Source organism: Nicotiana tabacum, chromosome 6, assembly GCF_000715075.1.
Source record: "Nicotiana tabacum cultivar K326 chromosome 6, ASM71507v2, whole genome shotgun sequence".
NCBI classification, from domain to species: Eukaryota; Viridiplantae; Streptophyta; class Magnoliopsida; order Solanales; family Solanaceae; genus Nicotiana; species Nicotiana tabacum.
Window position 1 is genome coordinate 117,729,194 of NC_134085.1, and position 18,597 is coordinate 117,747,790.

At 38.0% G+C, this 18,597-nt stretch overlaps 1 protein-coding gene across 6 annotated transcripts; it reads left to right on the forward strand.

Annotated features, from left to right (window-relative positions):
* The first annotated feature begins 12,320 nt into the window (after window positions 1-12,320).
* On the forward strand, window positions 12,321-17,175 carry LOC107814858 (trehalose-phosphate phosphatase A-like). 6 transcript variants are annotated; one of them, XM_016640349.2, is made up of 14 exons: window positions 12,414-12,534; window positions 13,934-14,018; window positions 14,313-14,366; window positions 14,448-14,914; window positions 15,016-15,156; window positions 15,240-15,311; window positions 15,431-15,550; window positions 15,651-15,707; window positions 15,797-15,898; window positions 16,010-16,087; window positions 16,194-16,263; window positions 16,389-16,459; window positions 16,557-16,649; window positions 16,772-17,175. In XM_016640349.2, the coding sequence occupies exons 4-14, from the start codon at window positions 14,624-14,626 to the stop codon at window positions 16,829-16,831; spliced, it is 1,155 nt and encodes a 384-aa protein (XP_016495835.1). In that variant the 5' UTR covers window positions 12,414-12,534; window positions 13,934-14,018; window positions 14,313-14,366; window positions 14,448-14,623; the 3' UTR covers window positions 16,832-17,175.
* Window positions 17,176-18,597: the final 1,422 nt, after the last annotated feature.

Here is an 18,597-nt window from a genome sequence, read left to right on the forward strand (position 1 = left end):
CATACCACCAAACAGGCAAAACCTGGAATCACCATCATATCAGCGGTGTGTCAGGTGTGCATACCATTCAGGGGTAGAAGGGCACGATACAAACAACTATTGGACATTGAAACAAGCAGTAGAGAATTTGTTAGAGCAAGGGAAAATTGTGTTGAAAGACGAGGATGTCCCAAATGTGACCAATAATCTGCTGCCCGCCCACAACAACGGGCCGATAATTGGGATGATTTGTGAAGACAAGGAATTTAATCCGGCGCTTAAGGCCATAATTGCTATTGCTAATACAGAAAGGAAGCCTAAGGCAACCCCGAAGCAAGAGAAAGAGAAGGAGAAGAATAAAATCAGCGAGGCTGAACCGACAAAGAAAATTGATGTATCCAAGCAGGCCTATGTAGTATGGGGGACGATCAAACCACCTCGGTTGAATGAGCCAGTGGTTATTGGACGCATACCACAGAAGCCAAAGTATAGTAAAAAGGAAGATGATGAGGTGTTCACGGTTGAAGAAAGTGAGGGAATATGTGAGGCAATGAGGAAAATGCTATACGAAACATACATGGTCCAGCCAGGAGAGGGCACTAGCACCGCCGAGGTATCATACATGGGACCCAGCGCCGAGCTTCAAAACTGGAAGGCTACACCATTCCTGATCAAGCGAGAGTCCTAGTAGACCTGCCCTGCCACTTTTTTCTGCATCGCGAGCTATCCCAGGGTGTAACTCAGATGCTTTCTTTAGTTTCCTGTTTTTAATTACCTGAATGTTGACCCTGTTGTCTTCCCAATTCCAAGAAATGAAATCATATTTCATCGTTCACTTTCTTTATTTTTTCAAAGTTTCACTATATTTTCTTTTAGTTCTCTTCAGTTCTGATAATGCAGCTTTAAATAACATGACATGCTTGCGGACTTCATGCCCAGATCCCAAGAACTCCGTCAGACTTCAAATAATGAGTCAAAATTTGAAATATAGAGAAAATTAAATAGGAACAACTAAAGAAAATTGGTTCATGGTTTGGGAAATGTCCGTCACTGAAGCAGAGTTTGAGGACAGTGAGTGGGTTTAGACTCGTATGGAACGTTGACCTTAATGACTGCAGTTTGTCACGAGCAATTGTACCAACAAAGAATGGCCCGCGCCTATAAATTTTGAAGCAGGGCAACTGGTGTTAAGGCGTTTCTTCCTCATCACCAGGAAGCACAAGGAAAGTTTGCTCATAATCGGAAGGGTCCATACATCATTGGAAAATATTGCCAAGAGGAGCATTTGTATCTGGGCGACATCGAAAGAAATGACCCCGACACCGCTATGAATGCAGATGCAGTACTATGTCTAAATCGCTCCGGCGATGTCTTTGCACAGTTTGAGATGACGAAGGATTTCATTCTCGCTACCCAAACACTATCAACCCTTTGCAAACCCATTTGAGCTGGTTACTCTTCTTTGATTACCCTCTTTGGAACTCGAAAATATTATTGAAAATAAAATGAAAAAAAAAAGGAAAGAAATTGAAATGAAAAAAAAATATACAAAAAAAACAATGAAAATGAAAAAGGGAAGGGAAGTTGAAAAACAAAGCAAATCAGAAAAACGAAAAAAAAATCCAAACAAAAAAGTGGCATGAATTACGTCTGACTTGATTCCGAAAGGATACGTAGGCAGCCTCTCCCTGAGGTTCAGTCACACCAAAAATAAAGTCTAAGAAATTCCCCAAAGTAAAACTGGGGCAGAAGTTATAATGGTTCGACCATGAGACCGCCTAAAGGGTTCCAAAGTTGTAGTTCTACCCAAAATCATTTTTACCCCAAAGACCTTGTCCAAGTCCTTCTGATCAATTGGCAAAGACAGGAAAGTGGAAAACGTCATTGTTGGAATCTGATAGAAGTCAAATTGAAAGAAATAAAATGAGAGAGTCTTATCGGTGAAAACCTTCGGGCACCATGAGGCGACAAGAGTAGAGAAATAAAAAATGAGAGAGGTCGATTAGCGAAAACCCGCAAAGGGCGTTGTCGGCCGAAAAGAGGGTACTTCATCACTCCCTGGAAAGGTTCTCTGGTTTGGAAACACGGATCAATAGGTTCATGAGAAGCTGGAGTTTGACGCGGATCGGGCATCCAGTCCAAGAAACATGTCATGTCAGTTTGAAGCCAGCATGCACTCTAGATAAGTCCTTCTTTTCCCCCGAAAGGGACGCTTCTCTTTAAACTCATATGCTTTCCTTTTGCATAGTTTTCTTTGAATCCCTTTCGGTCTAACTCTGATTCCGTAACAATTACAAAGAAAAGGTGGCAGGACCGGTTTCACAGGGCCCCACCTGGCAAGAGTCAAAGAAAATACACAGCCTCAGGAGTGCGTCAGTCCAATCTTGACTGACCATGTTGGTTGATTGCTTCCAAAGTAAAGACGTTCGAAAGGAAAGAAAGTCAAAGGCAAAGTTCCTAAGGGCGGAATAAAGCATACGACAGAGCCCACAAGGGCGAGTCATCATGTAATCCTAAGGTTGAACCTGGTCAGTGCGAAAGAGATTCACCCTCAAGGCTAACAAGCGGCACAGTTCTCAATGGAAATGGGGTCGGGATCAAGCGATGGAGACGATCAAGGCCACAAAACCAACCACCGTTCCAACTAATAAATTGTTCTTTGTTGAAAACAGGTTTTACTCAAAGCAACCGTGCAAGAAGTAGGTATAGCCCAAAAGAAATGAAATGCGCGAGCGTTGAACCAGCTTTGCAGCAGGAAAACGACCAAAGGGAAGTTTCCCCAGAATTCTTTCATGCATTTTGATAAATAAAAAGAAATATAAAAGGAAAACCAAAGAAAAGAAAGAAGACAAGAAAGAAAAATGAAAATCCCCAAAAGAAAAACAAATCATGGTAGCATAGGACCTCATTCCTCAACTATCCCGGTATAAACCGCGGATCTCCTTGGCATAACCCAAAGAGCTTTTTCTATCAAAATCTCGGCATAACCCGTGGACCTTTTTCGGCATAACCCGATGACTTCCCCGGCATAACCCGAGGACTCTTTCCCTTCTCCGGCATAACCCGATGAATCTTTCCGGCATAACCCGTGGACCTTTTCCGGCATAACCCGATGACTTTACCGGCATAACCCGATGAATCATTCCGGCATAACCCGTGGACCTTTTCGGCATAACCCGATGACTTCCCCGGCATAACCCGAGGACTCTTGCCCTTCTCCGGCATAACCCGATTAATCTTTCCGGCATAACCCGTGGACCTTTTCCGGCATAACTCGATGACTTTACCGGCATAACCCGATGAATCTTCCCGGCATAACCCGTGAACCTTTTCTGGCATAACCCGATGACTTTACCGGCATAACCCGAGGACTCTTGCCCTTCTCCGGCATAACCCGATGAATCTTTCTGGCATAACCCGTGGACCTTTTCCGGCATAACCCGATGACTTTACTGGCATAACCCGATGACTTCCCCGGCATAACCCGAGGACTCTTGCCCTTCTCCGGCATAACCCGATGAATCTTTCCGGCATAACCCGTGGACCTTTTCCGGCATAACCCGATGAATTTTCCCGGCATAACCCGTGGACCTTTTCGGCATAACCCGATGACTTCCCCGGCATAACCCGAGGACTCTTTCACTTTTCCGGCATAACCCGATGAATCTTCGCGGCATAACCCGTGGACCTTTTCCGGCATAACCCGATGACTTCCCCGGCATAACCCGAGAATTCTTTCTCTTTTTCGGCATAACCTGATGAATCTTCCCGGCATGACCCGCGGATCTTTTCCGGCATAACCCGATGACTTTACCGGCATAACCTGAGGACTCTTTCCCTTTTCCGGCATAACCCGATGAATCTTCCCGGCATAACCCGTGGACCTTTTACGGCATAACCCGATGACTTTACCGGCATAACCCGAGAACTCTTTCCCTTTTCCGGCATAACTCGATGAATCTTCCCGGCATAACCCGTGGACCTTTTCCGGCATAACCCGATGACTTTACCGGCATAAACCGAGGACTCTTTCCCTTTTCGGCATAACCCAGAACCCCTTTTTCTCTCCTCCCCGGCATAACCCGGGGACCTCTTTTGTCTTCACGGCATAACCCGTGCACCTCCTTGGCATAACCCAGGAGCCCTTTTTCATTTTTCTCCCGACATAACCCGGACAGTTTCCGGCGTAACCTGGCAATCCTCCCAATTTGGGGCTCCAATCCCTGAGTTGAGCAATTTATTTTTAGCCGACATTAGGGCTCCAATCCCTGAGTTGAGCAAATTTTCTTTAAGCCGACATCAGGGCTCCAATCCCTGAGTTGCACCTTTTAGACTAGAGGTTTCCAATCCCCTCATCAATCCTGTAGATTTTTATGGCAATTAACTCACGAAATTTTTCTAGTGAAACTGGGGCAGAAAATTTCGTTCGTTTGTTTTGTTGTCTCAGCAGGTCTGACCTCGAGGCACATGGATCGAGATGACCTACGGTTTGAGTCTCAATCCAGAATAAAGAAAAGAAGAAAAGAACAAAAAGAAGATGTTCCCAAATATCGGAACAAACAAAGGGCAGGTCGCTCAAAATTTGATCAAAATTCCCGAGCTCTGCCAATCCCGTTTCACTCAATACTGCAGAAATAAACAAACGCCTACAACTTGCCAGCATCAAGATTCAGATCGAAGTCTACAAGCAGAATCAGCTAAGACCCAAGATCAAGTTGCAAAAGAATTATAGATAGGAATCTTGTAACTAGCGGTCGACAGGCATAAGTAGTTAGTTCAGTTTTAATTTTCCTTTGGTTGTAATAAGGCGGTCAGTAAAGCAACAGTGGCAATAGCAACAGCAGTAACAGCAAGCATTGCAATCCCATGGTAGTCCCAGCTACCAAAGTTTCCCGAACTACATTGACCTGATTTCTGTTTAGCCCAGGATATGTAAGAGATCTTTGAAGCAAAGATTCGGTCAAATCTTTCAAAAATGTGCTTCACACGGAGTAATCCAACGGGCAAAAATTGCTCATATCCGCTCACTTTATCTTTGCACGAAAACCTCGCATGTTTTCGAACAAATAGGGGCAGCTGTGAGCACGTGATTTTTGTTTACACGACAATTACTCCAAAAGAAATCAAAAAAATAAAATAAATGGTTTTGTTGTACAATTTTTGGAGTTTACGTGGCATTTTGGCAGTTATTTGTAGTTTTGTTTGTGATTGTTTAGTTTTGTTGAACAAAATACAAAATAATATATGTCGCATGCGAGTTTAGGATATCGTTCTACTATTAGGAATTAATCAAACCATAATTTGGTTTTAAAAGGAAAAATCACAAAAATATGCATCTTTTATTCTATTTGTTGTCATTGAGTGATTTTATTTTAATTAAATGTTTAATGTGAGTGATAATTGTTGTTTGGGTATTAATTAATATTTGTATGGATTTTATTTTGATTTTACAATTTAGTTAGGAATTTTATTTAAATCAAAAATTAAAAGAAGGAAAAGAAATGAGTTAAATCGGAATTGGGCCATTTAAATTGGACCCAAAATCAGGCCCAAAAGCACTGCTTTGCCCAGTCCAGATCAGTTGGCCTCAGGGACATCCAAACGACGTCGTCTTGATCATGCTTGATCTGGGCCGTTGATCTCAGAATGATCAACCAAGATCACATCTCCATACCCACGTTTAAACCCGACCCGTCTCACCCAGAGACCCACCGGTCTCACCTAAACCCATACGGCGTCGTTTCCATTTAAGTTGGTTAATCCAGGCCATCGATTGTTGATAATCTAACGACCTAGATTAATTTTCCCCTAACTATATAAGCCCAAACCCTTACCCCACGCCCCCATACGAACACCCCCTTCATCGTCCCAAACCCAAACCCAGACCTCCCAAACCCTAGCCGCCCCTGTGCACTCTCACCGTAAACCCGGCGGCAACAATGCCGATGACCACCAAAGTAACACCCCGGATGCACCTCACCACCCTGAACACGGATCTGTTACCCCCTTGCCTCGAATCATTCCCCATCGCCTTGAATCTTCGTTTGAAGGTTCGAGCAAAACCCCGATCTACACCGACCCACCTCAGATTCACACCAGCCATTACCCTAGCCTCACTCGTGACCAAACCAAGCTTGGTTTGGTCCGAATCTACCCACAAATCCCAAAACCCCAAATCTGACTGTTCGAACCCTAGAACACAAGAATTTTTGGAATCCAGTTAGATTAAACGGAAGGTTGGGGTCTAATAGACCTTAATCGAAGTGTTCTCGGTCGAGAACACCTCGATTAAGATCTGTTCGACCTCAAATGGACAAATCAAGCTCGGGCCTGGGTCGTCTGTGTTTAAGCTTTTCAGAGTAAGGTCACTTTTCCTTTTTTATTGTTTGTTTTAGTTTAGTTTAGTTTATCGGCATGGTTAATTAGTTTGTTTGCTTATTTCTGGGATTTTGCTGTCAGTTGTTCTCCATCTCCATAAGACCTTTTATTCGGTCGATTGTTATTCTGTTTATGGTTGAATACGTATAGTGATATACATATTTCAATTTGATTAATATCGTCGAATCGATAATGCCTGTGTTTTCCCTGTGTCGTGCAAAATTGTCAAAGAAAGTTGATGCCCTATTTGTGTTGTTTGTTTGATCGACTGTTTGTTCTATGTTATAATTAGTATAGTCGATTCGATACATGTCGTCAATTAGTCTCAGCTTGCGATGATAGTAATCTGACTCATGCTATTTAATTTTACTAAGGCATTGTTTGAGTTAGCTAAGAATTGATTTTAACTGCTCGTGGTCTGTTAGTTGAATCAGAAATCATTTAAGGATTGGTTTATAGCTGCAGTTTAATATGGATTTCAGAGTTTAGTTTGAATTGATGGCATGTTCACTCATTTTAGATCTTGGACAGCATGTGCATTGTAGTTCTTTATTGAATTAAAGCAAATTTGACAGCATGTGCTGTCAGGGCATATTCAGGCTGCCCATACTTGCTAATTAGAATAAGGGACAGACCACTTTAGCAATAAAAAAGGAGGCTGTCAGGGGAATCTCATGGGGGGACCTTTCTTTTAAACTTGTGAGTGGAAAAACAGAAAAGGGAACATGAGGGGAGTTCAATTGTTGAACAGGTTGGTGAATAGGCTGATTCTAGGCTATAAAGACAGCAAGAGTTAGGGAGGGAAAGAGGGGGGGGGGATTGAAGAGTTCAGGGGGTCAGACATAAAAAAAAGAGTTGAAAAGGGAAAAAGAAATCAGAAAGGGAGATTAAGAGTTCTGAAAAAAGAGGGAGAGGGGACAGAGTTTTGGGAGAACAAAACTTAAAGAAAAGGCATAAAGAAAGCCTCCTGGAAAAAAAAAACTCTAAAACTCCAGAAAAGGGGGCATTGTTCCATTGTTTTAAAATTGACATTCAGTTTGAGATTTAGGCTCAATCAAAGCTATTCTAGCTCTTTGGGATTTCTTTTTCTAAAACATTTCTGGATCTCTGAGTTTCACTTGGCTGTATCTTATTTGTCCCACACTGCTGATTCTAGTGCCACATCTGTTATTTGTTGGTTGCTGCTGCCATTTGCTATTGCTGATCTGCTACTTTCTTCTTCTTCTTTGTGTTTCAACATCCAGGTACACAAACTGAATACACTGGTATATCTTGTAAGCTATTCGAAGCATAAATGCGAGAAATGGGAAAGATCTGTAGCTATAGTTTAATGTAGTCTTTTCCTTTTTATTGTCTGTATCTAAAACATGCTGTGCATTGCCTAGGTAAACTCTGCTTACATATTGGATCTCGTTTGTATATATGTTAGCTAGCTACATGAACTAGGATCCGTTGGTTGTTGTTTATGTATAACGTGGGCTTTATCCTATAGCAGTTTGAGACGTAAACTATTTCCCCGTAGGCTTTTGTTTTAAATGGACTGATAGTGTAGTTATAACATTCTGCTAGTTCAATTTGGTCGATTAAACAGCATGTTCCAAATATGTATCAGGCCTTAGGCGATTACTCAATAGTTCAAACTATTTCATGTTAACAACTTGTTCATCTGAATTAGTAAAAAATGGGTTTCATTAAGCATCATTTTCATTCCGGATTCTTAAAAAGTTCAAACATTTGCAGAGTCATTTAGCTAAGCCCAACATCTCAATTAGGATGACACAGGTCCAGTTTCACCCCTTACACATCGGATCTGGGCCCATAATGGTTAACCAATTGCTCTTATTGTATCGTTTTCAGATTTAATGATTCACTTTCGAAACTTAGCTATAATAACTCCAAAGTATGTAAATAAAGTAGGACCTTATCTTCATTTATTTTAGAAAACGAAAAAAAAATAGAAAACGTAGTCATGCTAAGATTATCCTTTTTTTTAAAAAAAACAATGAGACGAGCCTCGCCAAATAAAAAATGCAAATTGCGGGGCCCTCAATAACTAGTCACAATAAAATACTTAGAATTTGGGATGGACTGTTTAGTGAATTTTACTGCCTTCCCCAAAGATAATAAACGCGTTAGACTCTTAAGGCGCGACTTAATTAAATTACATTCTTAAATTCGGGTGCGCATTTATGTGACCCAAATTCAAATCTCAACGGAGTCGGAATGTATTAACAACCACGGGTGCATTGATTGTAACGTGGTTCGAGATGCATTTCCACGACGCTGCAATTCCATAATAAACGATAATAACAAAAGCGGTTTAAACCTAATAAAAGCACACAAGTTATAACATGTATAAAAATCAGATATTTAGCCATTATAACAATTTAAGCGACCGTGCTAGAACCACGGGATTCGGGGGTGCCTAACACCTTCCCTCGGGTCAACAGAATTCCTTACTTAGAATTCTGGTTCGCAGACTTCATTTGGAAAGTCGAATATTTTCCTCGATTTGGGATTCAAGATAAACCGGTAACTTGGGACACCAAAAGCCAAACCTTTCCCAAGTGGCGACTCTGAATTAAATAAATAATCTCATTTCGAATATTGTCACTTAAATTGGAAAAACTCCCCCGTGCATTTTACCCTTCGGGGCAGGCGCGCAAAAAGGAGGTGTGACAACCATAAATTTCAAAATTTATTTTGAAAAATCTGATTTGGGTGAAGTTTAGTTGGAAGATGAAAATGTGATTGATCATCAATTTTCAAAATATATTTCTCAAATTTATTTTGGAAAAATATGAAATATGACTTATATTCACAAGTTCTAAAAACTAATACAAATACCAAACAATACCATTATCAATAACATTCATTATATTATCACAAACCTTAGTCTTGAACATAAATAAATTTGGTACAAAATTATTATTTTTATAATGAACTACACGATACACTATCAGATGACCAAGAAGACAAACAACATTATTACAAAATAATAAATGGTGGGCTCTTTATAAAATACAAAAGTTTGGGGCAATTTTTAAAAAATCTAATAGTGATATTTTAACCCAAAACCAATTATTGAGCTGGTTTTGGGATTTGGGATTTTGTCAAAATGTAGGCAAAATTTATGGCCAAACATGTGTTTGCCAAATAAAACCCAAATTTATTTTGGCAAAATCTATGGCCAAACTGGTCCTTAATATTCTTATAAAATTTCATTAAAATATACTCCAACAACAACAACCCAGTATAATCCCACTTAGTGGGGTCTGGGGAGGGTAGTGTGTACGCAGACCTTACCCCTACCCTGGGGTAGAGAGGCTGTTTCCAAATAGACCCCCAACATCCTTCCCTCCAAGAACTTCCCACCTTGCTCTTGGGGAGACTCGAACTCACAACCTCTTAGTTGGAAGTGAAGGTTGCTTACCATCAGAGCAACCCCTCTTGTCTCATTAAAATATACTCCATCCGTCTCATATTATCTGTCGTGATTTCTAAAAATAGGTGTCTCAAATTGATTATTATTTTAGAAGTTGAAGACAACATAAATTAATTTTTTCCTATTTTACTCTTAATAGTAATTGTTCTTAAAAATGGAGATAGAATATAAATAGAATAAATATTATATGAAGAGAGATTATATTTTAAGACATAAATAAAGGTGAAATAGTCTAAACCCCCTTCTCATTAATATTTCTTAAGTGACGTGTAAAAGAAAAATATGACAAATAATTTGAGACAGAGGCAGTAAAGTTTATTATTGGGATATTCCGATGCACAAAACATCTCATTCACATAGAATCTGGGAAAGGACGGAACCAATTTGTTTAACCAAAAAATAAACTTCTCAGTTAAAGTCTATTTTTAAAAGAAAACGGGTTACTGATAACCAAGTTTTACTTCACTTTCACCATAATATCTAGGAAAATAATAAAAATAATATAAAAATTTGACAAAGAGAAATAAGGAATGAAACGATAGTCAATTCCCAAAGTCAAGGCCGAAAACTTCGATAAAGCAAAGAAGTATAGAATGTATTTCAATAATACTTAGGATCTGTCTTTACCAATAGAATTCTGTATCCTTATATAAGAGTGTACAATCATAATGATTTTTCTCACATAATTCGAGTTTATTGTATGCATTAATTATACTGATTGTCCATTACCGCAGATTACCATAACTGACATATTTTTTTACTATAAATGTCTTATAATTGTTCCAATTCCCCTTCCTTATTTACTTTTAGTTCATGTATCTTCCATTCTTTTTGATCTTTATTCATTCAGTCCTCGCTTCTTCTTTGACAACTGTCAGACCCGGTTCTTTTCTTTATACTGTCTCGTGGGTATTTCTCCCGTGCCTTTCTCGCTCAATTAATTCTATTAATTGAGAATGCCACTTTGTCGCTATATCACTGCTCCACATGTCATGCTTCGTCAACATACTAACATTCCACGTGTAATGCCTTTTTCTCACCAATACAACCAATGTTACATTAACAGTCTATATCCTAACACAAACGTTAATGATTGCTTTCATGGCTCGGACCATAACCTATAAATTATACAAAAATAACTTTATCATTACTTCAAAGTTCACTTTTGTAAAGTTCATTATATGCAGAGCTAAAATATTAATGGTCAGTTCAAAAATGTAAAGGCAGGATAATGTTTGGGGCGCTTCAGTTAATGATATGAATTTCAATGTTGCAAGCAAAGCCTAAGAAGGGAAAGTCTCATGTTTCATGCATCAATTCAACTGTATTCGTCAGTAAAGAGTTGTACTACATAAAAGCATATCATGGTAAATGTCTACATTCATAATTTATTTGGCCAAATTTTCAAAATCACTTATTTGGAAAAGTATTTTGTATTGAAAGTATTTAAAAAAAAAAAAAAAACTTTTGAAGACAAGTTATTTGTGTTTGCTTAATTAATTTAAAAAATACTTTTACTGATATTAAAGTAGCAACCTCAAAAGTGCTTTTGGTAAAATAAAAAAAATTGCACTTCTTCAAAAATACTTATTTTTTTCTAAAAGCTTGATCAAACAATTCTCTAAAATAATATTTCTTTCAATAAAAAAATATTTTTGACTTCTTGAAAGCTTGGCCAAACATAATATAACTCTTTATTTAACCGATTCTTTGACAAATCATGATAGTGACTAATAAAAACAATTAAGAACAATGTTTTAAATGAAAAAGTTGAGGTACTTTACCTACTGTAGTAGAAGTTAGCTTAAGGTACTTTCAACTCCATAAGTTATTTCGTTGTTTCCGTCAAATAATTTGTAAGAACATGAAAAATCTCTAAAAAATTATCAAAATAGATTTTATGAAAATTCAAACAAAATTAAAATTGTTAATTATATGTGAATAATATATTCTTAGCCAATAAATTCTTATTAGTGAAACAACGTACAATATACAAGTTATACTATCAAATATTTAAAAAAAATAAAAAGAAGAAATTTATAGATATAATCTTAGAACAAGTCAATATCATATCGATCTATTATATGTGTCTGCATCTACCGTTGCATAGTCGTGGTACAATAATTATCCTATCTCTAGGCTAATATGAGTCTCGCCTTTATCCTTTAAAACATTTATTAAAATATAAGGTTTTACAAAGTTAACTTAATTTTCTCGAAAGATTATCCAAACAACACAAATTTCCCTTTTCCAATATTGTTTATAAATTTTGATTTTGTTAAAATTAAATGACAACCAAATGCAAACATGAGATCCAACTTATAACTATTTTCTTTTCAAAAAAACTTTTTAACTGTGGACAGACATCTTGAAAGTTGGTATTTTTTTGTGCATTTTAACATGTTAAAAAAAGCAAATGTTTGGTGGGGGTTGGATGTTCAACTGGCGTGGGGAAAAGCGTAGTCAAAGGGGGGGGCGTTGAAAATTAAAGTTGGTTTTTCTGGTTTCGTTGGAATTCAACTATACAAGCTGCGAGAGGCCTGCCATCTTTTTTGCCTTCTCCACCACGTCTCTGTCCCCATTATATATAAATATAAACACCCCCTCCCCTCTCTTAACCCTCTCTTTTCTCGACAAACCGAATAAACAAATTCCAGTTCCTCTTTCTCCGTGATTTTCCTACTTCTTCTAGGGTTTCGGTTTTGCCTCGCAGCGATTGTTGCCTCCCGGAGGTAAGCTGACGTCATCTCCTTTTCTCGCCGGTACCATTTCTGCATTTTTTGTATTGCACTATATGTTGAAAAATGCAAGTTCTATCGTCTTGTTCTTCGAGCTTTTTTAGTTGTAAACGATGTTTCTGCCTATTCCTATGACGTCATTGTAGGTTTTATATTCATTCGGTCCTTCATTCTGGTAAAGAGTACCTTTTTAGGCGTTCTTTGCTTTGACACGTCTCCGTTCATTTTCCGCTTGTAAATCAGGTCCTTTTTCCTCATTTTTATTTTAAATTTTTCACCGGCTGCTCTGTGATTAGAAAATGTCATCATTAAACAGTTTTAACTTGATATTTTTAGTCCTATTTCATTTTTCATCAGTTGTTCTGTGATTACAAAATGTCGTTTTAATAATTAATTTCTGATATTTTGACTTTTACCTCTGTTTTTTTTTGGGCAAAAGTTATTATTATTCCGCATTCATATGGGCGCTGAAGAAATATTAAGAACTTCGGCGATGAGAGTTGTTAGGAATACCTTCCTTCACTAAAGGATTTGCTTATTTATCGTTTTTTTTTTGTTTGTGAATAGTCATGTTAGATATTATATTATAAATCTGTGGTGCTGCTTCAAGCAATTGACAAGTTCGGGTATTTCCGTTTTTCTCCAAACAGCAAGGCAGATATTGTCAGCATAAGTCCTGCTATTTTATTTGTAACGGAGCTGTATGATGTATGTCATTTAGATATCATCTTCATCTGTCAATTTTTACAAAATCATTTTCAATCCTCGATTAGTTGTGGCCAGATTCTTCCTATAATATCATGATCAAGACAGGCTAATATCAATACATTTGTAATCATTTCACAGTTCCAATCCACAAATATACTCAAGGAAAGAATATTATTTCTTGGCGTCCAACTGTTAATGGATATGTTTTGATGTCTGAAACAAAAGCATACTCTTGATAATATACGTAGAGATTAGAAGGGGTAAGAAAGAAAAAGGTTGAAGGGGAATCTGTTATCTCCAAATGTTTCTATTCTTGGTGGTGGTCACAAGTTGGTGCATGATAGCAACTATAATATGGAGTTACATGAATTTAATTTCTTTTCAATGTCATCGTTTTTTTCTATTACTAGAATTTAATGAGAGGGGTCCATATGCTTAATGCTCCCCATGCTTCTCTGAAGGACCATATTATGTGGTTATATCTGCTGTTTTTTCCTCTCAATTTGTGGGCTATGGGGAGGTTAACAGCTACCTACTGCCAATTGCCAAATTTCCTAACCAAATATCACTATTAGGACCACTATTATTTTATGCGACCTGTTAGATAACATGCAGTTTAGTCTTTCAAAGGTCATCTCGTAATGTATCTGTTCCATTGATGTTAGTAATATGTTTTTGTTAGTAGGTATTCCTTTCAGACGTTCACAGCAATAGTCTTCCAGATTGCGTGCTATTTGGAATCACCAGAAACCTTGATTTGCCTTTTTTGTGTATGTTTTTTTTGAAATTCTTTTAAATCAAGTTCTTTCAAGTCTTGTTCTACCTCAGTTCTTTCTTTTCTGGTTGGAACCTTCTCCAACTTGCGATTAATTTTATTACGCAAACTGTTGACAGTACACTCTGGGCCAAGGAGTTGTAGATTTTTGTGGTCTTCGAGTTACAAAGTTTCTAGACTTCTGTTGTATTCTAGATGCTGCATCACTTTAACTTTTCATCTGGTAATTACATCTGTGATATTGAGACATACAGCTGCTTAACAAATCTCCTTCTCACATATTTTGCAGTTTATTAAGCTGACTGACTAGAAAACTAAGGTTAAGAAGCGGGAGGATGTGCAAGTAAGATCTATGTTGGATTGTGAATTATGAGTTTGCTATTGTCATCTTTTGTTCACTCACTCATTGTCTTGTGATTGTCAGTTTCCAGGGATCTTTTGCTTGATGGACCATACGCCTGGCTGCAGTGATAAGGTTACTTTGAAGAGGTGGTTTTTCATTGACAAAAGGGTTGGTTAGAAGTGTGTGAGACATTCTAATTAGTAAACTATCGTCAAGTTGATAAACTTGTATTCTGCCATAAAAAGATATTGGGCACAATGGACCTGAAATCAAATACTTCCCCAGTTGTTACTGATCCTGCCCCAATGACTCAGTCCAGATTGGGCATCCACTCTGCTTTGATGCCATACTCACCGACTGGGGCAACTTTCTCTCCCACACTATTCCTTACTATCCCAAGGAAGAAGCCAGGAATCCTAGATGATGTTAGATCAAACACTTGGTTGGACGCCATGAAATCGTCATCTCCTACACATAGCAAGAAAAATAAGGACTCCAATGCTGAACTAACAGCAAATGAAAGTGATCTTGCCTACCGCATTTGGATGGTAAAGCTATTTATGTTCTTTGTATTTAGACAATATTTGCCTGGATCTTACTTTTGGAAGCATATAAGAAAGTCGTTTTATTACTTTTTGTGCCTTTTCAGCTCAAGTACCCCTCAGCACTTTCATCATTTGAGCAAATCACAAATTATGCAAAAGGCAAAAGAATAGCACTCTTTTTGGACTATGATGGGACTTTGTCACCAATTGTAGATGATCCAGATCGAGCCTTCATGTCTGGTGCTGTGAGTATCTTAACTTTTTAATGGGAGAAACTTTCTTCTACACTTGCAGGATTCTTTTTTGACACTAGGTCACTCTTTTTCAGATGCGCGCTACTGTGAGGAATGTGGCTAAATACTTTCCCACAGCAATTATTAGCGGGAGAAGCCGTGATAAGGTGCTCAGAAATGCTTTTATTTAACTGGGCAAGATTATTTTTTAAGAGTAAATCTTGTCGTTACTATGTTAAAAGCTTTCAAGATTCTTCTCTTATTGTTCGGATATTTTTGTGTCCAGGTATATGACTTTGTCGGACTAGCAGAACTTTACTACGCTGGTAGTCATGGGATGGATATAATGGGCCCTGTTCGATCCGTTTCTGATGACTATAGTTGTATTAAATTTACTGACAAGCAGGTAAAGATGCTAAAGCTGATCTCTATTGAAGCAAATTAGGACATCCAACCATCTTTTTTCTTATGAACTCACTGACATCAACCAGCTTCTTTGTACACAGGGCAAGGAAGTTAATCTTTTCCAACCTGCTAGTGAGTTCTTACCAATGATTGATGAGGTATATAAGAGTTTTGCGCTAGAAGAAAATTATTGCTATTTGTGGCAGCGCTCGGTATAAAACAATGTTTTCAATTTATGCTCAAGCAGGTTTTTAGATCTCTTGTTGAGCTCACAAAAGACATCACGGGAGCAAAGGTTGAGAACAACAAATTCTGTGTTTCTGTACACTATCGTAACGTAGATGAGAAGGTATGGATTGTTAATTTGGTTTAAAATCCAAGTAAAAGATTATGTTACTTTTCTTTACCTGTCTGAAGGTTCTTATCCCTTCTTGCTTTGTGCTTGTGTAAATTATAACAGAGTTGGTCAGCTATTGGAGAATCTGTTGATGAACTGTTAAAACACTACCCACGTCTGCGATTGACACATGGCCGGAAGGTACACATCTGAGCTTGCTTCTGCACTGCACTTTGCATTGCAGTAGGAAAGTTACTGTCTTGTTATATTTAACTCCTCTAACTGTCTGCTCCATAACCTTGTTCAGGTTTTAGAAGTCAGGCCTGTGCTTAACTGGGACAAGGGGAAAGCTGTTGAGTTCTTACTTGAATCTTTGGGTGAGTGAAGTCTTTGACTGCTTTATGGAACTGTACTGAAGGTTTTAAGATGTGTTAACAGTTGAATCCCATTCATCGCAAGTGAAAAAAATAAAACTAATATAATATGCAATTTCTTTTGTTAGGGTTGAAAAATTGTGATGATGTTCTTCCCATATACGTTGGAGATGATCGTACAGATGAAGATGCATTCAAGGTAACGTTAAGCAGACCAATAGGAAGTTATATAATAGACCCGCTTCCTTCTGGGATGGCCAATTATATACTAAATTAAGAAATGCGCTTGTTAACAGGTCTTGAGAGAGGGAAATAAAGGTTACGGAATCTTAGTATCTTCTGCACCAAAAGAAAGCAGTGCGTTTTACTCTCTGAGGGATCCATCTGAGGTATGAAAGTGTGTCTTAACCGAATGAAGCTGCTTCAGAAACCTTTTCATCCAGCATGCTATGCTTTAGTCCGATCATTCTTGCTATGAAATTCTGAACAAATAGCATTTTCCTGGTTGTAGGTGATGGAATTCCTCAAGTGCTTGGTATCATGGAAGAAGTCAAGTGGTTTTAGCAATTAACAAGGAGTACCATTCAACAACACATATACCCCATTTTGTTGAATTCTTTTCGTATGAAGATCTAATGGCTTGCGGATGGTTTAGGGAGCAGAGGTGCTTAGTGAAGCTTCTAGAGACAGCAACAGGGATTCAAGTTCACTGTTTCTGCTCAGAGTTTTTCTTTGTAAATTCCTTTTCGTAATTGCTGCATCAAGGATGCCCTTAAGCCAATGTATAGTCATCTTCGTATTTTATTTTTTAAGTTGTATGTTGTTTCAACTTTGGCGTCAGTTCTCCCCAAGGGAGAATGTACCAACAACTGAAATGCTTAATACATCCAGTACGAACTTAATTTCTTTATTTAGTAATTTGTGTTCAAGACTCTGTATCTTGCTCTATCCCCTTGCCCTTGTTGAAAATTGCAAAAAAGAAAAAAATCAAATTTCGCCTTGTGTCTTTCTATAACCCTGTATTAAAACCAATACAAACTGATGTGGACAGTTAACAGACTCATGCGATTTCATTGAAATATTTCATAAACTACAAAGTGATGCTCCAGTCAAAGGTTTAAGTGCTAAACGGGGAGGGGGGATTCGAGTTGTAACCTTGTGGTTGTAAATTTACCTTACTTGACTTGGGTGTATTAGGAATCCCATCAAATGCCCACTCTCCTTTTCCTTTCCATCTGCAGTCCCCAGCAGTAGGTATGGACTCACATAAACCATAAATTATGCGGAAAACAACAGAAATTGCTTAAACCAGGGGTTATTAAATCGATTTCCATAGCGTGGCTAGCCAGTTTTCGGACTGATCATTCAAAAATAGTCAGCGTTTGTAAAGTCATTGAAAAATAGTCACTATTTTGTTGCAACATGGAAAGTTCCAGCATAATATACTGGAGATCGATGCAGCTGTGTATGAACTTACATCATATTATGCTGGAACTCCAACACGCGGAAAGTTCTAGTATAATATATACTGGAGTTCCAGTATGGAACTCCAGTATATTATATTGGAGTATTTTTCCGGATTTTGAACAGTATTTCCGTTCAAATTTATCTTTACATGAAAATTGGCAAAATTTCGATTACTTTTGAAACTATGACTATTTTTAAATGACCACTTGTAAATCTGACTATATTTGAATTTCTCCCGTTTCCGTTGTATCAGGCTTACAACTCAGAAAGATGGGTTCTTAAGCTGACCCGTTATGTTAGTTTAAAAGGTTGGGATTATTACACAACATAGCAACCCAACAACGCCCACGACAAAAAATAACTCTAATATTTATCTTTTACAATTTTAGCTAGTATATTTGTGTATGATTAGTGTGTATACATATATATTGAATATACACCAAGGACAACTACAAACAGTTACGGCTAGGCGGGTGAATTTTTTCTTAGCCCCTGGGCTGAAAATGTAAAGATACCCACAACTTCTCCTCTAGTGCGCTGCTTGGGCTTTTTATTAGTAGTATTTAGGGTAAAATTTGCACCGGGCGCCCTATTTGGTCGCCCCCATTTAATCTATACCTATTTTTTAAAAAACTTTTAATTTGTACCCACTTTTTAAATAACTTCAGCCCCCTTTCTCCTCCTTCGTTTTCTTCTTCTTCTTCTTCTTCTTCCTTCTGCTGCTGTTGGTGCTGCTATGGAACTTCAGTTCATGGGATGATTGCCATAAATATGGGCTATAAAGTTGAAAAGTAGGGAGCCCAATTGTTCCTATGTGAAAACAAAAGCACAAGACTATCAGACTATTTTTGAGTAATCACATTGTTATGT

Bases quoted from the DNA above. Each gene is read 5' to 3' on its own strand.
- LOC107814858 (XM_016640350.2), top strand. From the start codon at position 14,624: ATGGACCTGAAATCAAATACTTCCCCAGTTGTTACTGATCCTGCCCCA. The intron at 15,157-15,239 runs GTGAGTATCTTA...ACTCTTTTTCAG, and splicing joins GAGCCTTCATGTCTGGTGCT to ATGCGCGCTACTGTGAGGAA. The intron at 16,264-16,388 runs GTGAGTGAAGTC...TTCTTTTGTTAG, and splicing joins GTTCTTACTTGAATCTTTGG to GGTTGAAAAATTGTGATGAT.